The sequence below is a fragment of the Notothenia rossii genome, assembly GCF_949606895.1.
Source record: "Notothenia rossii genome assembly, chromosome: 7".
Lineage (NCBI taxonomy): Eukaryota > Metazoa > Chordata > Actinopteri > Perciformes > Nototheniidae > Notothenia > Notothenia rossii.
The window spans coordinates 44,459,381-44,481,672 of NC_136905.1; the positions used below are offsets into that span (position 1 = coordinate 44,459,381).

The 22,292-nt window shown below is 42.7% G+C and overlaps 1 protein-coding gene across 5 annotated transcripts in view; it reads right to left on the minus strand.

The window, feature by feature from the left end:
* The window catches only part of cep192 (centrosomal protein 192), a 56,445-nt gene that overhangs the window by 24,730 nt on the left and 9,423 nt on the right, over positions 1 to 22,292 (minus strand). For all 5 annotated transcript variants that reach the window (XM_079694029.1, XM_079694028.1, XM_079694030.1 and 2 more), the window contains 20 exons: positions 21,952 to 22,231; positions 21,669 to 21,818; positions 21,518 to 21,582; positions 21,154 to 21,378; positions 20,744 to 20,882; positions 20,548 to 20,624; positions 17,184 to 17,471; positions 16,028 to 16,844; positions 15,510 to 15,627; positions 15,113 to 15,269; positions 9,244 to 9,925; positions 8,908 to 9,099; positions 8,449 to 8,597; positions 7,663 to 7,893; positions 7,382 to 7,507; positions 7,112 to 7,252; positions 5,161 to 5,224; positions 3,889 to 4,028; positions 3,126 to 3,218; positions 2,809 to 2,927 (listed from right to left, as the gene is read on the minus strand). In XM_079694029.1, the coding sequence (XP_079550155.1) occupies positions 2,809 to 2,927; positions 3,126 to 3,218; positions 3,889 to 4,028; positions 5,161 to 5,224; positions 7,112 to 7,252; positions 7,382 to 7,507; positions 7,663 to 7,893; positions 8,449 to 8,597; positions 8,908 to 9,099; positions 9,244 to 9,925; positions 15,113 to 15,269; positions 15,510 to 15,627; positions 16,028 to 16,844; positions 17,184 to 17,471; positions 20,548 to 20,624; positions 20,744 to 20,882; positions 21,154 to 21,378; positions 21,518 to 21,582; positions 21,669 to 21,818; positions 21,952 to 22,231 (4,253 nt within the window). The remainder of the gene's footprint in view (positions 1 to 2,808; positions 2,928 to 3,125; positions 3,219 to 3,888; positions 4,029 to 5,160; positions 5,225 to 7,111; positions 7,253 to 7,381; positions 7,508 to 7,662; positions 7,894 to 8,448; positions 8,598 to 8,907; positions 9,100 to 9,243; positions 9,926 to 15,112; positions 15,270 to 15,509; positions 15,628 to 16,027; positions 16,845 to 17,183; positions 17,472 to 20,547; positions 20,625 to 20,743; positions 20,883 to 21,153; positions 21,379 to 21,517; positions 21,583 to 21,668; positions 21,819 to 21,951; positions 22,232 to 22,292) is intronic.

Here is a 22,292-nt window from a genome sequence, read left to right on the forward strand (position 1 = left end):
AAACTCAAGTGGATGAAACTACATTTATTAGTGCTTTCATGTCAATTCGGCGAACATATGATACATTAAATGATCGTGAGGATGATGATGTAAAAATCTTTTGTTTGAGCCGGTCTGCATTTCCTGATGAGAAAACAAACCTTAGCTTTTTGTAGTTGCAGTCAGTGGTGTAGTGGGCGTTGGACGCGGGGGTACGCCGTACCCCCACTTATTTGAAGCATGATTTCTTTTTTAAATAGTCTAATACATCTAAAATCATTGCCAGTGTTATCAGTTGCAAGTGTGTGTTTGTTGTAATAATGACGAAAACATAATAGGCAGATTTCACAGTAATTATAATAAAAACGTAGCTCAAGCATTTATGCAACTTGATTTGAAGCGTGTGTGTGTGAGGGGCAGAACTGTGTGTGTAGGGTGACCAGGTGTCCCGCACTGTGCGGGACTGCACACACAGCGTTTTTATTATTTGTCCCGCGTCCCACACATTGAGACTATGTCCCGCATTTGAGTGATAGTCGCGCAGAAAGGCCGGATTGGTTCGCTGACAGCCGGCACCGCCCTTTATTATTATATTGTCTAAACGGCATCATGTAAGTTGCGCTGACAGGCGACACAGAGGTCCCCAAGCCCCCCCCGTTGACAGTTCACGAGCGCGTCCATAGTGTCTCCCGTCCACCCACCACCCCGTCCACCCAGTTAAACATCCCCAATACACCACTGGTTGTAGTAGTACACCAACATGGATTAAACGTGTTTTTTTTACCACAATGTTGGGGAAATTAATGGATAAAATGCACGGATTATTATTATTATTATTATTATTATTATTATTATTCCCAATCCGATCGGGACACTAGGTCCACCGTTTCCCCGCAGCGAGGCTCCCCCCGTTGACAGTTTACGTGGGCTGGGCTGGGTGCAGTGGCGGACTGGCCATCGGGACGAATCCCGATGGGCCGGTACCGAAGCGGGCCGGTCGGATAAGTCACTAGCACATCCCCCACTCCCCCCGTTGACAATTTACTAGTTGTACCGAAGTGGGCCGGTCGAGAGTCCCGGGCTGATTTTTAGTCCCAGTCCACCACTGGCTACATGACCGTATGATCGCCCATATTTACGCACCTAATTGCTAAACTTCTAAAAGATACAAAATAAACCGATCCTTCAGCCTCATATGAGCTCTCAGACACGTTCAAAATTAAACTGTCATCGCTGTCTGAGCTTGCTGCTGTGTGCGCCATCGTGCGTTTACATGCAGATGCTGGGATCCTGAACGGTGCAGCTGGAGCGCTGTGCCCGCATTGACGTCACCCATAATTTGGCGGGACTTGAAGAATCCCCGAGAAGGAAATGGTCAACATTGAAGGGCAGATTAATGGTTATCAAAGTACAAATATCCAAAATCAGTTCAGTAACGGTTTTCAAGGGGACAATATTTACTCAAATTGATGGGTTTGGATGATGGGGGAAAATCGTGTCACAGGCTCTTTAAGATGTGATGGTCCCCTCCTCTTCTCCTTTTACACAAACTCGCTCGGATCTGTCATTAGCCCGCATGGTTTTTCATACCACTGCTACGCTGACCACACCCAACTAATTATGTCCTTTCCCCGCTCAGAGACCCAGGTCGTCGCACGCATCTCTGCTTGTCTAGCGTTCATCTCTCAGTGGATGTCTGCTCATCACCTCAAGCTCAACCTTGACAAGACTGAGCTGCTTTTCCTTCCGGGAAAAGACTGTCCCACTCTTGACCTAACAATCAGCATCGGCACCTCTATTGTTTCCCCGACTCAGACTGCAAGGAATCTAGGTGTGATCCTAGATAACAAAGTGTCCTTCACTGCAAACATTGCTGCTACAACCCGCTGCTGCAGATACACTCTTTACAACATCAGGAGGATACGTCCCCAGCTGACCCAGAAATCAGCGCAGGTTCTGGTCCAGGCTTTTTGTCATCTCACGCCTAAACTACTGCAACTCCCTCCTGGCTGGTCTACCTGCATGTGCCATCCGACCTCTGCAGCTCATCCAGAATGCAGCTGCTCGTTTGGTCTTCAACCTTCCTAAATTCTCCCACACCACGCCGCTCCTCCGCTCCCTTCACTGGCTTCCAGTAATTGCTAGAATCCACTTCAAGACACTGGTACTTGCGTACCATGCTGCGAATGGATCTGGCCCTTCCTACATCCAGGACATGGTTAAACCGTACACCCCAGCACGTGCACTCTGCATCAGCTAAACAGCTCGCTGCACCCGCACTGCGAGGGGGACCCAAGTTCCCATCAGCAAAAACACGTGGGTTTGCTATCCTGGCTCCAAAATGGTGGAATGAGCTCCCCATTGATATCAGGACAGCAGAAAGCTTGCACATCTTCCAGCGCAGACTGAAAACTAATCTCTTTCGACTCCACTTCGAGCGATAGACCTATTAACAAAGCACTTATATACTAATAAAGGGCGGGCTTATAAAGCCAGTTGAGTAGCACTTGTTTTGGCTCTATGAAACCTGATGTACTTATATGATTCTGTCTTCTTCAAGTTTGTATCTTGTTGGTCGAACGTACTTATTTTAAGTTGCTTTGGATAAAAGCCTCAGCTAGATGCACTGTAATGTAATGTAACATGTTTGGGATATACAAGGATATAACCCAAGACTCTTGCTTATTAACTGTTCATCTAAGCATATCAAGTCCCCCTAATATAAAAATATAAGAGATCTCAAATGCATTATGTTGTACTTTGTATCCAATGTACAGAACCCATAGCTGTCCATGTGAACTACTGCAAAAGCAATTTATGTTTGTATACCTTTCTTGATATTTCCTGCTGCCCTGTGCTTTGAAGGAGACCACGATGCCTTGCTCTTCTCCCATCCTCAGGGACAGTTCATCAGGTGTCACAGAAAAAATTTCCTCAGCATCACTGCACTATAGAAGGAATATAAGTGAGAGGGCAAATGTTTGAATGAGGCACGATAATGATGGGAGGAAACGAGGAAGAGATGGAGAATAAAAGTAGCTAAATAGCAATGAATCCCTACTGTATGTTTCACAGTCTGAGCACAAAATGTCACAGAGGCTTACCCAAACCCCAGATCTGACTGGAAAAGTAAAGGTCAGAATTACCTTGAGTTTCAGCTGCACGTCAATGTTTCCAGCATTCTTTAATGGCAGCGTCTGTTGACTAGATTTACCCAGTAGAGCAGACAGACTGACAGTCTAGACAAAAGAAGCACAAAAAGTATTTTACGGCCATCTCTACAGAGGCCAAGAAAAGCTGAACGAAGAACTAAACATGATGATACAAAAGTTAATACAAACTAAATTGCTTGTATTCATTATTGATCTAGTCATTTCATTTCCCAATGTCTTTTGACATCATATGAAACACAATCAACTCTTTTAAATGCGGTTTGAAATATCAGACCCATCACGTTAATAAAAATAAAAAGATGTAAAACAAATTCTCCATCTGCTTGCTGCTGTTTAAACATTTGGATGATACTCATTTTACAATTGCAAGATACCCTCTCTATGGCGAAGACTATCTCACAGTTAAGTTGAACTAAATAACCTATTTTAAAGTTGCGTAAGATACAGGCTTACTGCTCTTAAACAGCCATATTAAGTAACTGATTAGACTTATTGTCCAAATTGGTAAGTATATTCCATGCATTTTCTTTTTTTGAGACTACTTTTTTTTCCATTATCTTTAAATATGTCTTGTTTGGGTAAAAGTGATTTCCAGTTCAATTAAATTGGCCAATGCAATTCAAGCTGGTGTATCTCATTAATCAGAGATACAAACATGCATAACAATGTGTTTGAACTGTAGTGGTGGGCAGAGATACAGTGTCAGTCAACAAAAAAAACATGGCAGTTTTAGTACCTGCAGGTCTTTAGGAGCATGGACCCTTGCAGTTCCACATTTGGCCTTGAGGGGAACACTCCTGATCACATGACTAGGACCAGGAGAATCCACTTCAATGTCCACACGACCATTGTACTCATCAGCAGGACCAAGCTCTCCTGACAAGCACAGCCACACACATATAGGGTTAACAGAAAATATTTGGTCTGTAAGTACATTTAAAATAGTTTGTGTATGTTTCTGCTGATAGTCTTTAGTGTCATAGAACTCCAGGTGTACAATAAGAAATGCAAGGATGGATATTGGATCAAGTCATTGTTTTGCAAGTCACAAGTAAGTCTCAAGTCTTTGCACTCAAATCCAGAGTCAAGTCCCGATGGGCAAGTCCAAAACTTTGAAAAACAAGTCTTAAACGAGTCATTATGTGTTTTCACCAAAAAAGAATATAATATCTAAAACGTATACAAATGATTGCTTTTACACAATGTATTTATTTCTCAAACAAGTTGCCCCTGAGCTCAAAAATTAAAGAGTACCATAACACTAATACAAACAAAAACAATCATTAAATGCATAGTTGTTCATTATTGAATTGCAGATCAAACTGCTCTTTATTCGTCATATTAATAATGTACTAATAAATGTTCTCTCTGCTGGTAAAGTAATGTGTTTTTTTCTATTTTAAGAGGGAACAGTAAGGTTGGGCTACTGTGACGGTTTGATTCAGAATTAGTTTAGTTTATAAGATCCCTGATGTTAAGTTGACCAGAATGTTTATTTCCACTGTGTACAACATGTTATAAAGGGACCCACAATCCATTTTTTTGTAAGGGATAATGTGCAGTGAGGTGGTTATTATCGGGAAAACGGTATAGATACTTTAAGTATATTTAGATGCCAATACTTTTGTACTTTTACTTGAGTAACATTTTGAATGCAGGACTTTTAATTGTAACAGAGTATTCAAACACTCTGACTCTGGTACTTCTACTTTTATTCAAGTATAAGATCTTAAGTACTTCTCCCACCTCTGGCAATAAATCCTGAGTGGGTACAACAACATTAGAACCCTGCTCTGAAAGATATTTTCATTTTACAAATCCTGCACTCAGCTTTGCTTTCTCCAATATCATTGAAATGCAGCCAGAAGCTTATTTTTCTGTTTTCGCTCATTTCTTGACTTTTTCCCCTACATGCTTAAAAAAAATAAAAAAAATAAAAAGTCATACAATTTGTGACCTCTGGCAGTTACTATAATAAAGTGTCATGTATCTAATCCAAATTGATTACCTGAAGTAACTGTGTACTTCTGAGGAGCCTTAAAGTGAACCCAGACCATAAAGCCCTGTGGATTCTGAAAAAAGAGAACAAAAGTGCAATTTGTCATGTTACTTATGAAGCAAATTCCACTGCTTACTCGCAGATACAGAGAATTAGAACTGTGAAAGTATGTTACCCATACAGTGGGGCAAAAAAGTATTTAGTCAGCCACAAATTGTGCAAGTTCTCCCACTTAAAAAGATGAGAGGCCTGTAATTTTCATCCTAGGTATACCTCAACTATGAGACACAAAATGAGAAAAAAAAAAAAAAAATCAGAAAATCACATTGTCTGATTTTTAAAGAATTTATTTGCAAATGATGGTGGAAAATAAGTATTTGGTCAATAACAAAAGTTCATCTCAATACTTTGTTATATACCCTTTGTTGGCAATGACAGAGGTCAAACGTTTTCTGTAAGTCTTCACAAGGTTTTCACACAATGTTGCCGGTATTTTTGGCCCATTCCTCCATGCAGATCTCCCCTAGAGCAGTGATGTTTTGGGGCTGTCGCTGGGCAACACGGACTTTCAACTCCCTCCAAAGATTTTCTATGGGGTTGAGATCTGGAGACTGGCTAGGCCACTCCAGGACCTTGAAATGCTTCTTACGAAGCCACTCCTTCGTTGCCCGGGCGGTGTGTTTGGGATCATTGTCATGCTGAAAGACCCAGCCACGTTTCATCTTCAATGCCCTCGCTGATGGAAGGAGGTTGTCACTCAAAACCTCACGATACATGGCCCCATTCATTCTTTCCTTTACAAGGATCAGTCGTCCTGGTCCCTTTGCAGAAAAACAGCCCCAAAGCATGATGTTTCCACCCCCATGTTTCACAGTAGGTATGGTGTTCTTTGGATGCAACTCAGCATGCTTTCTCCTCCAAACACGTCTAGTTGAGTTTTTACCAAAAAGCTATATTTTGGTTTCATCTGACCATATGACATTTTCCCAATTCTCTTCTGGATCATCTAAATGCTCTCTAGCAAACTTCAGACGGGCCTGGACATGTACTGGCTTAAGCAGGGGGACACGTCTGGCACTGCAGGATTTGAGTCCCTGGCGGCGTAGTGTGTTACTGATGGTAGCCTTTGTTACTTTGGTCCCAGCTCTCTGCAGGTCATTGACTAGGTCCCCCCCGTGTGGTTCTGGGATTTTTGCTCACCGTTCTTGTGATCATTTTGACCCCACGGGGTGAGATCTTGCGTGGAGCCCCAGATCGAGGGAGATTATCAGTGGTCTTGTATGTCTTTCATTTTCTAATAATTGCTCCCACAGTTGATTTCTTCACACCAAGCTGCTTACCTATTGCAGATTCAGTCTCCCCAGCCTGGTGCAGGTCTACAATTTTGTTTCTGGTGTCCTTTGACAGCTCTTTGGTCTTGGCCATAGTGGAGTTTGGAGTGTGACTGTTTGAGGTTGTGGACAGGTGTCTTTTATACTGATAACGAGTTCAAACAGGTGCCATTAATACAGTTAACAAGTGGAGGACAGAGGAGGCTCTTAAAGAAGAAGTTACAGGTCTGTGAGAGCCAGACATCTTGTTTGTTTATAGGTGACCAAATACTTATTTTCCACAATAATTTGCAAATGAAGTCTTTAAAAATCAGACAATGTGATTTTCTGGATTTTTTTTTCTCATTTTGTCTCTCATAGTTGAGGTATACCTAGGATGACAATTACAGGCCTCTCATCTTTTTAAGTGGTAGAACTCGCACAATTGGTGGCTGACTAAATACTTTTTTTCCCCACTGTATCTCTACCCGTCTTATCACAGCAATAACACTTTTCATTTTGGTGGATACCACAATTGCCTGAGCATGCTTTAGTTAAAAAACACAAAACAAAAACTGGCAGAATGAATAAATAATAAAATAAGAGACCAAGAAGCTGAATGAGGTTATAAGGATTAGGGCAATTCTAACCTGTTCGTAGCTGGCATGCATCACATGATTCATCACAGAGCAAGAGGACACTGCGGCCATGTGTCCAGCCTGCTGTTTTGCCTCAGATGTGTTGGTAACAGGGTGCCTTGAAAAGGTGAAGCACCTCCAGGCTGTAGCATTCTGGGTAAATGAGATGTGAAAAATGAACCACTCAGATATTGTTTATCATGCTCACTGCTGTGCTTTTGCATTGCAAAGAAAAGCAAGTGCTTGTAATGAGAACATTTGTAAATGGTACTATTTACTCACTGCACTGATGACCAGACGGATGGGCACTGTAGCATGAGTCAAGTTGAGCAGTTTGAGAGGAAGGGATCTGGCACTGCCTCCTGAAAGGTCTCCAAAATCCAGACAGCCTGATTCATTTAATTCAACCTGGGAATCAAACTCAATTTAAGAACCTTTCTTGCAATTGATAAGCAACATATTCAATTTGAATACAAGTGTGATTAGCATTGAATCTCTACAATATTAAAACACAATGTTGAATGAATCTTTGAAGAGTGTGATCTTTGCAATGGGGCCCTTACCTCTAGCGCAGGATTCTCTGCTATAGCAACCAGAACAACTCTTTTAGCAAAGATGTTGGCCCTGGCTGCAACCTCTGTCTCGGCAGATGCAGGCCAGGAGCAAACACTAAAGACACACTGGTAGACACCAGCCTGTGGAGGGATAAACAACAACTTCTGCTCCTCTGTACTCTTGGGGGCAATGATGGTCTTGTTTTTCACTATAAGCCACTGGAACGGGAGGCTATCCACCTGTAGGGTTGGCAACAAAGACAGAAGTAAGAATTTGAGCATTGTTGTCAGTAGGGGTGACCCTGAATATTAACTATTAAGCAATTTAAGGAACCAGGTTAACTGCTAACCTTACAGTCAATCATACAATACAGCTTTATTTATAAGCACTTTAAAACCTTCATACCAAAGTGCTGTACAGTCAAATAAACAAAACATACAACAAAGTAACACAGCTCAGCTCACACACACAATAAAACAAGTACAAGAAAAAACAATAGACAATTTAAAAGCAACAATCTACAAGATTTCAATACACTAAGGAGAAGAGCTGGGATTTCAGAAGCGATTTATAAACAGACAGTGTGGAGGCCTGTCTGATGTGCAGGGGCAGATCATTCCACAGTGTTGGAGCTGCTACAGAGAAAGAACCCCTCTGAGCTTAGACCTGGTTCTGAGCACATTCAGGAGACTCAAATAACTGTGCAAGTTATCACAAGCTGACGATACAATTTTTACGATATTTGCTGCATTATGCTCTTTGCTACTGTATAGCATCAAGCCAACTCTGCTCACCTTCTCTCCATCAATGGCCAAGCTGGTGACAGTAATTGCTACTTGCTGCCATCTCTCCGAGGGGTTGAAGAGACTCAGGGAGGTTTGTGAAGCGATGCCTACACAGCAGGTGTGAGGGAACCGCAGTTCTTCTGGCACCACCACTTGTCCTGAGGATGACAGTGGGACAGGGAGAGCTGATACAGGGAAATGCTGCCACTCCATGGAGAACACGTTGGAAGTTGTGTCTTATTATAGAAGGAGACAATCTTGCAGCAATTACAAATTTAGAGTGAAAACGCTTGATACAATTTTCTAAAACAAAAATAAATAACTATTGTCCTATATTCAACAGAACCGTTTTCCAAATACTGCATATGACTTATTATGGTATTACAAGATAAAACATTAAGAAGGAAATAATTTCAAGAGTGTACACAATATAATAAAATAGGTAAAGGAAGTGAAGTCCATGGCTACCTCTCAGATCCTCAAGACCACCAGCCCCAATTGGCTCTACACCATATTGACTGAAGGGTTTTCCCATCATTCCCGCTTCCTGCTGGCCATGATGGGGTGTATTGAGGTGATGTGTTCCAGCAGAGCCAGGAATCCCCAGAGGAACTGATGTGGGATGGACGTGTCTCCCTGTTAGTTCAGTGTTGGGTATGCCTAGTAAAAAAAATGGAAGTGAGAGAACTAATTTATCTCATTGTATTATATATTATTAGGGCTTTAACCATCATGTTGCATCATTATTAACTTTGTAGTGGTTTTGGTATATCTCATTCATGAAAGCAAAGACAAAAGACATGCCTGTAGAGGACAAACTGAAGAGACCATGTCCTGTTGCTCCCACATGATAGGCACTAGGATGTAATGGAACTTCAGGTCCCAAATACTGCTGAGCCAGCTGTGAGTTGAAAAGTGAGCGTCCAGCAAGAAGGGACTGTATATCTCCTTGGTGGCGGGGGTCAATCAAGCCAGCACACTGGGGATTAAAGCTGGGGATGGGTACATAGTGAAGTCCCCCTGATGTGTATGATGGCATTCCAAGGCCACCAGCATACACTGACGATGCCATTAAGCTAGCAGCTCCCCACTGAGAGCTTGGAGGTGCACTGCTGTTAGTTTGCTGAATGTTCAGATTACTGCAATAGCCTGAGTCCACTTTAGTGAGCTGTCTTACATTGGACTCAGAGATGTGCTTGTGGTTCCCGTAACCTGCTGAGAGATCCCCAGGTCTGTCTCCGGGGAAGTTGTAGTTACATTCACTCTGGCTACGAGTGCAGCTCAGACCAGATGCACTACGTGAGGGCTCTGGGCTTTTACTCTGCTGTGCTGGTAGTGGGTCCAGACTTTTAGAATGCTGTGGTCGCACCTGGTCCAGGCTTTTCGGCATGCCAAGAATATCTTGTGCAGACTGTTCATCTTGATCCAGAGGTGGAGTTGGACTGAACCTGATGATGGTGGAGCTCAGTGCCATGGTACAGTTATTCTGTGGACAGAATAACAACTCAAGATAATTAATACGACACTTGTAAGTAATACATTCACAGAAAAATTAAATATACATATCATTTTTAATATAAGGTTGTCTGTGCATTTATCCAATCCAAGTATTAAAAGCATTGGGCCGCTATTATACAGCGCCAGGAAGCAGTGTTGGGGTTCCAGTGCCTGGATCAAGGGCACCTCTGCAGTGCCCCGAAGGCAAACTTGCACCTGTTTTTTTTTTTTTTTTTTTTTTAAATGTGTCTATAAGGACCTGAAGTTTACCTTGTAAAACAGCACGTAAGTACAGACCTTTGTGTAACATGAGGGGAGCTTAAGTATGGTTTCATCTAAGGTTATTCTTGCATTAATTAGTGTGAATGCTATTTACAGCATTCCACTATAGTTCTTTGAATCTGTATTCCCCTTATTAGTGCGAATGCTGTTTACAGCATTCCACTATAGTTCTTCAAATCTTTATTCTTCCCCTTAAACTTATTTCAGCCAATACTTTGGCACTCCATAACTTCAGCTTATTTTCAGCTACAGAAACCATTCAAATATTAAACTATTCAGCCTGTTCAGGAATCGATGGGAAACCTTCAACTTTTAAAAAATATTTTATAATTTTTGAAATATTCAGCTTTTTAAACTCTTTTTTTAACATTGAAGTCAATGGGAGATGCCTTCAAATCCTGTTTTCCTACACCTTGCGCCAAATGCTACTCCTTCCACATACTTTCAGCTAGACACTTCATTCCAACTTTAAAATGATCACAAGACCTTCAGCTATTCAATTCTTATTCAAATTGTTGATATATTTTACACTTTGAGATATTTAACTTAGTTTGGAGCTTGGTAAAGAGGCTTTCTTCAGATTTTAACATTAGTGTGTATTGGGCAGCTCGTTAACTCTAGAGTGCTTTAATAATAATAATAATAATAATAATAATGCATTTTATTTATATAGCGCTTTTCACGACTCAAAGACGCTTTACAATATGAGGGAGGGTAGACAAACAAGGACAGGCAAACAAGTAAGTATAGTAAAATAAATAAAAAGGCAGTCAAGAGGAAATTGATTGAGAGGAGGGGGGCTTATGGGTAGGCAGAGTTGAAAAGATGTGTTTTGAGGCGGGACTGAAAGACTGTGAGGGACTCAGAGTCACGGAGATCTTGGGGGAGGGAATTCCAGAGCCTAGGAGCTGCCACTGAGAAGGCTCTGTCCCCAAAGCTGCAGAGTGTGGATGTGGGAATGGATAGGAGTCCGGCTGCGGTGGATCTGAGGGACCGTGGGGGTTGATAAGGAGTGAGAAGGTTTGTGAGATAAGGGGGGGCCAAATGGTGGAGTGCTTTGTAGGTGAGGACCATCATTTTGTAATTGATGCGATGGGAGACAGGAAGCCAGTGGAGCTCTTTGAGGACTGGGCTGATGTGATGCCATGATTTGGTATGTGTGAGGAGACGTGCAACTGCATTTTGAACCCGTTGGAGTCTGTTGAGGGATGTAGTGCTGATGCCGTAAAGAAGTGAGTTGCAGTAGTCAAGGCGGGAGGAAATGAAGGCATGGATTAGTCGTTCGGCTGCGGGGCGGGTGAGAGAGGGTAGGATTTTTGCAATATTGCGGAGGTGGAAAAATGAGGTTTTGACTGTTTGGCGGATGTGAGGTTCGAGGGAGAGGGTGGGGTCAAAGATTACGCCAAGGTTGCGTGCCTGATTGGAGGGGGAAACAATGGTGCCATCGATGGTGAGTGTTATGTTAGTGACCTTGCTGAGGGTGGATTTGGAGCCAATTAGGAGGAGTTCCGTTTTGTTGCTGTTCAGTTTGAGGAGGTTATGTTGCATCCAAGTTTTAATAGCTGTCAGACAGGAATCGATGTGGGTAAGGGGTGGGTTATGGAGGGATTTGGTGCTGAGGTAGATCTGAGTGTCATCAGCATAGCAGTGGAAGTCCAGGTTGAAGTGGCGGAGTATCTGACCGAGGGGCAGGATGTAAATGATGAAGAGGAGGGGTCCAAGTACTGATCCTTGAGGAACACCTTGGGTGACTGAAGCTGTGGCAGAGGAGTGGTTGGGGAGGGAGATGAAGTGGGATCGTTCAGTGAGGTAGGACTGGAGCCATCTGAGTGCAATACCTTCAATACCAATGTCCCTGAGTCGGGTGAGCAGGATGTTGTGGCTCACGGTATCGAAGGCTGCACTCAGGTCGAGGAGGATGAGAATATTGAGGGAACCAGTGTCAGCAGAGGTGAGGAGGTCATTGAGGACTTTGACGAGTGCAGTTTCTGTACTGTGGTGAGGACGAAATCCAGACTGAAGGGGTTCATAAAGCTGGTTGGTTTGGAGATGGCAGTGAATTTGATTGGCTACAATGCGTTCAAGAGTTTTTGAGAGGAATGGTAGGTTGGAGATGGGGCGGTAATTAGTGAGGGAGGAGGGATCAAGACCAGGTTTTTTGAGGATTGGAGTAACGGCAGCAGTTTTGAAGGCAGAGGGGACGGTTCCATGGGACAGCGAGGAGTTGAAAAGGTTAGCAAGATAGGGGCAGAGGACGGGGAGGCAGGACTTCAGGAGAGGAGTGGGTAGAGGGTCAAGGGAGCAGGTTGTGGGATTTGAGGAACCGATCAGATGGAGTATTTCAATTGGGGTAACGAGGTTGAACTGGGAAAGGCGGCGCTGGGGAGGAGGAGTCAGGAGGTCAAGGGAGATGGGGGGAGAAATGGTAGCGGTGGAGGTTGGGAGAGATGCTTGTATATCAGATGGAGCTGAGAAGGAGTGGTTAATGGCGTTAATTTTGTCTGCGAAAAACTGGAGGAATGAGCTGCAAGTAGCGGAAGTAGAAGTAGGGAGGTTATCAGCACGAGGTTTGAAGAGCTTGTTAACTGTGGAGAAGAGGGTCCTGGGGTTACGGGAGGGGTCAGTGAAGATGTTGGAGAGGTAGGCAGATTTAGCGGCAATAAGAGCATCTCTGTATGCATTGAGATGGAGTTTGTAGCTTATGTAATGGACTGTGAGGGATGATTTCTTTGAAAGACGTTCAAGTTGGCGGCCTCGCTGCTTCATTTTACGCAGTGCGGGTGTGAACCAGGGTGAGGAGGTCTTGAAAGTAACAGTTTTATTTTTGAGGGGGGCTAAAGTGTTGAGGGAGGTGAGTAGGGTGGAGTTGAGGTGGTTGAGCAGATCGTCAGGTGAGCTGAGGGTTGCGTCCAGGGGGAGATTAGACGATAGCAGTTCAGAGAGATGGTTATGGTCAATGGAATGTAGATTACGGAAGGTGATGTTTCTGGGTGGGCAGGGGTTTCGGGTGGGGGGGGCAATGTTGAATTGTATGAGTTTGTGGTCGGAGAGGGGAAATGGGCAAGGGTGGAGGTCAATCACTGGGAGGTTGGTAGAGCAGACAAGATCAAGAATGTGTCCTTTCTCATGGGTGGGGAAGGTGACATGTTGGGTGATAGAGAAATTGTCCAGTCGGGTTGTGAATTTGGATGCCAGCTTGCAGGTGGGTGAGTCAATGTGAATGTTGAGGTCACCAAGTAGTAACAGACGTTGAGAGAGGGATGAGGCAAGTGTGAGGAACTCAGTGAAATCTGAGAGGAAGGAGGGATGAGGTTTAGGAGGCCGGTAGATGAGGATGACTGTCAGTGAGGGAGGGGCTTTGAAGGCAATGAATTCAAAGGATGATACTGAGGGGAGGGTTAGTTCTATGATCTGGATGTTCTGATTGTGGATTACAGCAAGGCCGCCACCACGGCGGGAGGGGCGGGGTTTAGTGATGTATTTAAAGCCAGGGGGGGATGTTTGGTTGAGGGAGAAGAAGTCATCGGGCTGTTGCCAGGTTTCGGTGAGCAGAAGGAAATCAAGGGATTTTTCCAAGATTAGTTCATGGAGGATGAGGGCTTTCTTGTTGAGTGATCGGATGTTAAGGAGGGCAATATTAGTTAGCTTTGATCTCAAAACAGAGTGGAGGACAGCTGGAAATTCGTCCAAAAAAATGTTTTCAACTTGCCATAATTCCCAAACCCTACACTCCTGAGAAATAATTTTCCATGTAAAATGTAGGAAAACCTCTCCTAGGCTGGAAAATAAAAAATAATTAAGAACACATATTAAAGATCGGCGTCAGGTCGACGATGAGCGTTGACACACCCTACTTGGATTGATGTATCCCGCCTTTTCGGCCGACTGCCCGCCGATTCAACATGGCAGTCGGCCAAAGGCCGTCGGCCAAAGAAATCACTCTGATTGGCTGTTCAGCAGTGCATGAGAAGCGAAGCGGAAGTGAGGGACCCAAACAAACTATTAAAAAAAGCAAATCTGAGATTTGATTTAACTCCAGCTCTCGACACAGGTTCGGGAAAGCCCCATGAGCTTCTCGCTGTAAAGTGAAAATGGAACGCACACGCTATTTGTTGTTTGTTTGTATCACGCAGTCTGTTCTTCTTCTCTCGGTTATCACAGTCTGTCTTCCGGTTATTGTCTCTTTTGAATGACGAATACACACTACCGCCGCCTGCTGGTAAGAAGAGTTATTGCCACTCACGCATGCGCAGTTCGTACGTGCTTCTTGGCCGTCGGCTGAAGTCTTTGCGGTGTGTTCCAGTGCGACACATGGCCAAAACGCAGAGATGCGAGGTGACGCAACAGTCGGGGTGTGTCAGTTCTTTGTTGTCAGATTGGTGTGTCCGGGCCTTTAGTCGAAAAGTTTGCAGTCAAAGATATTCTGCAGCTTTCCCAAGCCTTTTTACTTTCTTTTCTCTTCTTAATACACATTCATTCACTACTACTTACATCTGATATCTAACTCCTTCCGCCTACTTTCAGCTGCAGAAACCATTCAACTACTACATTATTCAGCTATTTCAGGACATTGAGGCTATACATGTTGTTGTTTATACCTTTTTCTTTTAAATATTAAGCTTTTTCACTATTTTTCCTGCTTTTCCAGTTTAACATTTCACTTTCAAGTTTTCAACAAAGTCATTGCAATGCATTTGAGCTGTAACAATTTGATTCAAATCATTTCACTTTTCTGCATTTCTCCGCTAAGTTCAGCAACACACTTACTTGGTTTTTGTAGCTAAAAGCAGCTACCATTCAGCTAATAACATATTCAGCTTTTTCAGCTAAATTCAGCCACAAATGTTCACAGTTTACACCATTCGCATGCATTGTCTACTTTGTCCTGCGGTACCTTTTCCCTGTCAGGTGTAGGTATGACAGTGCCATCATTCATTGAGATGTATGTGAGCCTGCTGAGACTGGGGCTGGAACAGGTTGACTGAGGAGAGAGGTCAATACCTGGATGTCTGCCTGCTAGACAACCACTGGATGAATCAGGGGACACCATACTAGGACAAGAAAACAAAGAACAAAGAAATACATGAATAATGACTGAAAATGCAAATTTCCTGTGTCTAACCGTAATAATATGAATCAACAAAACAACAGACTATTTATGATTAATGATTAAGTTATTATTTTATCAATTTGAGATGTGGTTATACTGAAGCCATTTTAAGATAACTATTTAATGTAATCTACTATTATTAATTTATTTTATTCACTGAAAACCATCTGTAGAACAGTACCCATCAGCTTTGGGAATGGAGGTCTGACTTGGAGAGGAGTGAGTAAGCGGAGAGGTGGACGGTCTGAAGTTATACTGCGTCTCATCCACGCAAGGCTCAGCAAAACCCTTCAGCAGCTCTGGGAAACAAGTATAGTTACAGTACACAATTTAAGATGCCATCTTAATGTTCTCACATGGTCAGGGACAATGCTTTCTTATCATGTACTTTCATATTTTGTGATGCTTGCCGAATCAGTGCAATCACTTTTCAAAACATAGCATTTAGCAGTTTTATTTCCGTTTTATCATTGTTTATAACCTTGAATTGATCTGCATACATCCTATGTTCTTTTTAATCCTGCTTTAACTATGTTATGCACTTTGTTTTGGAAAATGGTATTGTTAGCATTAATATTATTAATAATAATAATAATATGCTGGCTACTGGTCTTTACAGTTGTTTGAATAAGGGTACTTACAACTGTTGCATGTGTACGGTTTGAATTAGAAACTCCATATTTCTGTATTTGTACTCACCAGGTGGAGGGTCTAGTGGATGCTGGTTGTTTTGGCCAGAGAATCCGACATGCTTCTCCACAGAACTACCAGGTAGTGGAGCAGCCATGATGTTCTTCGCTGGAAAATTGCTTTGTCCCTCCTGCTGCTGCTGCTGCTGCTGCTGGCCTGCAGTCTTCACCCTCTGTGGCGGAGAAGAGGAACCTTTAGATGAACCTGGTAGGATTTTATGCATTCCAGGTGTAGAAGAGGATCCTGTTTCACTATTTTGTGATGTTTCTAAGGAAGATCTAATATTGTTGGAGGCCTGTTGGTTCCATTCTCCTGGCTTGACATTTTCTGTAAGGTTCCTGCCAGAGGAAGTCCTTTTGTCTGCCAGTGTCGTGAGAGTTGAAGTCTGCCTTGAGCCCACAGATCTTCTGGCAGAGCTGAAAGATGTACGGGGACGAGGGATACAGCTTCTTTTTGAGTGACCCTTATGACCGGGAGATAATGAATTTGGCTCTGTAGACAAGCTAGTGTTTATTGAGGTCTCTCCTCCTCGGCCTTTCTCCCCAGTTTCTGTTATTGTTGGCTTCTGTTGAGTCTTACTGTCCACTTGCTGAGCTGAGCTCCCCTGTTCCTCAGGAAACCCCCCCTGAGGGTTCCTTTGAGAGCTGCTGAGGTTGTTCGCCCAGGCGGTCAGGTCAAAGGTGGTGTGAGCCACAGAGGCATCAGGGCTGCATGACACTTCAGTCATTTTCAGGTATTTCTCCATGTCAAAGGCACTCAGCTCTCCAACACAGGTGCTTCTGTGCAGTATGTCCAGCAGGCTGCTCTGATCTGGCTCAGGGAGGATCTGTGTAGGGGGAACATTGAAAAAAAGGAGAGGGCACTCACAATGTTGACCTGTCCTTGTATCGTAAATACAGAGTATTATCTCAAATTAGACACTACAAAACATTACATGGTCTTTTTAACATTTAAGAGGTAAACAAAAGTAAGATTTTTGAGTTTTCCTCTAGTGAGATTTTTTAAATAACAACTAGACAAATAATCAACATATTATGTAATATGTAATAAAGCTATTTATAAAAATTCAAATTCAACAAAACAAGCCAGATTGAGAGCAATTGTGCAGTACATAGTTGATCAAACCAAAATCCTTACTTTAAAATACAGAATATCAAGGCCTTACATGTTCCACTGAGTGGGGTTCCTCTGTAAAGTTGGCTGTAGGTCCAACATGGTCTGCTCTCTCAGGTCTATTCATCGCCCTACTTCTCTTGGAGAGCGCCATTATCATGGCAGCCAGCTGCGATGGGTCAGTGCTGATGGACGCATCAGCAATGGCTGAAGCAATTGTGCTAATACTCAGCATCATTTGGCTGTTGTTACTGTTAGGGGACGCACTGCTTTGGTTACCTAAGCTTAAATCAGAGCCAGAGCCCTCATGGTGGCCAGGTGCAGCTCTTACAGTATGATCCTGAAGAGAAGAAGTGATTTTATGTCAGAAAGACATGCTGCCATGCATGTATTCCTATACATTATACAGTGGGGCAAAAAAGTATTTAGTCAGCCACCAATTGTGCAAGTTCTCCCACTTAAAAAGATGAGAGGCCTGTAATTTTCCTCCCAGGTATACCTCAACTATGAGAGACAAAATGAGAAAAATAAATAAATTTAAAAAAAAAAAATCCAGAAAATCACATTGTCTGATTTTTAAAGAATTTATTTACAAATTATGGTGGAAAATAAGTATTTGGTCAATAACAAAAGTTCATCTCAATACTTTGTTATATACCCTTCGTTGGCAATGACAGAGGTCAAACGTTTTCTGTAAGTCTTCACAAGGTTTTCACACACTGTTGCTGGTATTTTGGCCCATTCCTCCATGCAGATCTCCTCTAGAGCAGTGATGTTTTGGGGCTGTTGCTGGACAACACGGACTTTCAACTCCCTCCAAAGATTTTCTATGGGGTTGAGATCTGGAGACTGGCTAGGCCACTCCAGGACCTTGAAATGCTTCTTACGAAGCCACTCCTTCGTTGCCCGGGTGGTGTGTTTGGGATCATTGTCATGCTGAAAGACCCAGCCACGTTTCATCTTCAATGCCCTTGCTGATGGAAGGAGGTTGTCACTCAAAATCTCACGATACATGGCCCCATTAATTATTTCCTTTACACGGATCAGTCGTCCTGGTCCCTTTGCAGAAAAACAGCCCCAAAGCATGATGTTTCCACCACCATGTTTCACAGTAGGTATGGTGTTCTTTGGATGCAATTCAGCGTTCTTTCTCCTCCAAACACGACTAGTTGAGTTTTTACCAAAACGTTCTATTTTGGTTTCATCTGACCATATGACATTCTCCCAATCCTCTTCTGGATCATCTAAATCAGGAGTTCCCAACCCTTATTGTGCCAAGGACCGGCAGATACATTAAAAAAAATCTGCGGACCGGTTGTCAATTTTAACTGATTTGAATATTTACTCACCAGCAGGTGGCAACAGAGGCTAACAGCCTGAAGAAATACCAATATGCATCCAAAACATATTAACGTTTAAAACCAGGATACAATTAAAACAAAAAATTAGGACCGCTTTACAAATATTAATATAATATATAATATAGCCTAATATAGGTGGCAACAGTGGCTAATTGTATGTAACAGCCTGAACAAATAATAGAACAATTTGCATCCAAAACATATTAAAACAGTTTAAAACCAGGATACAATTAAAACAAACTAGGACCACTGTACACATATTGATATAACTGAAATGTCAGTGAGATCCCTGGGCTTGTTTGCCAGCAATAATAACGTTATACCGGGGCGTTCGTTCAGGTGCACTCCGACAGCATTTAGCACTACATCGAGATTAAGATTAAACTAACTTCTTTTGGGAACACCCACATACCTATGGAGTTGGCCAGATGTGTGTAAATTACTGTTCATAGTAATTTGAAAACAAATGCCGTTGTTGGACACAAACAAACACACCGAACATACACACACACGCACAGCGGAGCTGAGCAGAGCACATACACACACACATCATGCGCCTTTGTGACCGGACATTTCCTTCACACAACGAGTAATAGGGGGAATAATCGGTCCGTTCGATGTGCGTGTGTGTTATGGAGGTGTGTGTGGTTGAAACGTAGCAGCCTGCAGTGGGGAACACAGTGAAGGCGGTGTGTACGCGCTGGTGCTACACTTCTCAGAGGCTGCCTCCTGATGCTGCAGCCATTTCATGAAGTGAAGGAGGCTTTACAAATAAAAAAATAGCTCTACACCCCTGGCCGCAATGTCCTTAAAATGAAGTCAGAGTTCGAAATATATCTCAAATAATGTATGCACTGCCATTCCCCCACAAACATAACAGTCTGTGATTAAACGGTTGTCTCCTGTGTGCTCCTATTGGCGCACCACCTGTAACTTTATCTGCGCACGAGAGGCTGAGACCTTATGCTAACCAATTTTGATTTATTTTGTATGTTTTGGATGAAATAATATGACTGGTATAAAATAAAATAAAAATTGAATTTTTTTGATAAAATATTTTTATATATTTATAATTCTGCAAATATTACGATAAACTCACAGCTATTTTGTGGCCCGGCAGTAACACCTCCGGTCCGCGGACCGGGGGTTGAGGACCCCTGATCTAAATGCTCTTTAGCAAACTTCAGACGGGCCTGGACATGTACTGGCTTAAGCAGGGGGACACGTCTGGCACTGCAGGATTTGAGTCCCTGGCGGCATAGTGTGTTACTGATGGTAGCCTTTGTTACTCTGGTCCCAGCTCTCTGCAGGTCATTGACTAGGTCCCCCCGTGTGGTTCTGGGATTTTTGCTCACCGTTCTTGTGATCATTTTGACCCCACGGGGTAAGATCTTGCGTGGAGCCCCAGATCGAGGGAGATTATCAGTGGTCTTGTATGTCTTCCATTTTCTAATAATTGCTCCCACAGTTGATTTCTTCACACCAAGCTGCTTACCTATTGCAGATTCAGTCTCCCCAGCCTGGTGCAGGTCTACAATTTTGTTTCTGGTGTCCTTTGAAAGCTCTTTGGTCTTGGCCATAGTGGAGTTTGGAGTGTGACTGTTTGAGGTTGTGGACAGGTGTCTTTTATACTGATAACGAGGTCAAACAGGTGCCATTAATACAGTTAACAAGTGGAGGACAGAGGAAGTTCTTAAAGAAGAAGTTACAGGTCTGTGAGAGCCAGAAATCTTGTTTGTTTGTAGGTGACCAAATACTTATTTTACCGAGGAATTTACCAATTAATTCATTAAAAATCCTACAATGTGATTTCCTGGATTCTTTCCCCGATTCTGTCTCTCATAGTTGAAGTGTACCTAGGATGAAAATTACAGGTCTCTCATCTTTTTAAGTGGGATAACTTGCACAATTGGTAGCTGACTAAATATTTTTTTGTCCCATTGTACCTAGGATGAAAATTACAGGCCTCTCATCTTTTTAAGTGGCAGAACTTGCACAATTGGTGGCTGACTAAATACTTTTTTGCCCCACTGTATATCAGAAAAGCCCCTGTACCTCCTGTTCATACGGTGCAATTTCATCTTTCAGTAACATCCTTTCACCTGGTGCCTCAAGAATTTGGTCCAGGTCTTCTGCAAATGAGATGATCATGAATAATAATCAGAAAAGCAGTCTAAATCATTTAGAAAATGCAAACAAAAAGGTGAGGCTAGAAGGTGATTATTCAGCAATAACAATATTGTGAACACACCTGGGTTGAGTGTCTTGTCTGCTTCACTGGGTTCCATAGTGTCAGCTAGAGAGTTGCCTCCAGCTGAGAACTCTGAGGGATGAATTAGGGGAAATGGGTCCCTTTTCTCTGGAGAGGTAATGATGTAGCCAAAGGAAGGCTAGAGGACAAAAGACCAAGCTTTTACTACATGTTACAGTCGGAAGTTAACCCAACCTCAACCATTAGACTGTATTAACTTGACATAAAGTTAGCAGAAACACAAAAACAACATCTGCAGCTAGATCAAACATATCAATGTTGATGCAAATCTCATATATAGGTTTATGTACTATGAACACATTTTTTATAGTCTTGAAATCAATTCTGAAAGAGACTGATACTAAGGAAATTATTTGTGTAACACAAGGAAAAAATCAAATGGTACTGACCCGTTTAACAAAATCCAAATTATCAGCACTGCCAAGACAGCCAAGGGCTTCAGAGCGCTGTCCAAAAAACTGCCCCAAAGTCAGTCGCAGGTAGCTCTGGTCCCCCTGCTTATACTCTGTGGAGACCTGCGAAGCCCTCATCAGGATGTTACTGTTGGGGGGAACCTTCCAAGAGGAGTCGCTGTTAAAGGTGCTGTTGCTGCTGGCTGGTTCTATCTTCTCCTCCTGTGTGAACAGCAATACTCACAATAAACCACAAAAGGTTGTGCTTTATTAAATACAGCGTGGCTGAGAGTGTGCCAGCCTCTTACAATTCATTTGATTGTGACAAACAATATTTGAAAAAAAGAGAGCTGTTGTATACCTGCATAAATTGGTGCTCTTTCTCAAATGTCTCTTGATCCTTAGCTATCTTTTCCAAAGCATCACCTGCAAAGGATTATTTATTTGCAATAGGCATTGATTTATATAAGTACAACACATTTTTAAATAAGCTTTGGACTTCTTTTACATACTGGGAGGAAGAAATTCCTCAGTCTGTAATTGGCCAACATTCTCTGAAGTCTTCCCATCAACCTCTTTCTCAAAGGAGGAGTAATATGCCAGGTCAGTCACCCACTGTCCTTCATCGTTCTGGTAAACCACACTCTGTGTGGCATGTGCACCTAAAGAGGAGAGTCATGCTGTTAACACGTATATACATATACACTTAGACCAAGAAACAAGCCACAATATGTATTGAGATTGTAGAACGGAGCATTAACTCTTTAAAATCTTAACATCACTGATAAACACAACCTTGTTTAAATTCTTGCTCCAGGTTGTCTGGGCAATAATTCCACCCATCATCTGAATCTTCTGTGTCCTGGTGGATGCTCTGGGAGAAATACTTGGGTTCCAGGGAGGTTGAAAGGGGAGTGTTGTCATCTTCACTGGTACCGTCTGAGGCCTCTGCAACACTTACATTCCCACAAGGCCCTCCTCTTAAGCCCAACGAATGTCTGGCACCATCAGGCTCATCGACGCCATCATCATCATCATCTTCATTGTCCCCATCATGGCATTCAGGAAGCAGTACCTACAATGTTTTTGGATGCTTGTGTCAGACCTATTATTTAAAAGTCTCTTGAAAAGCCATA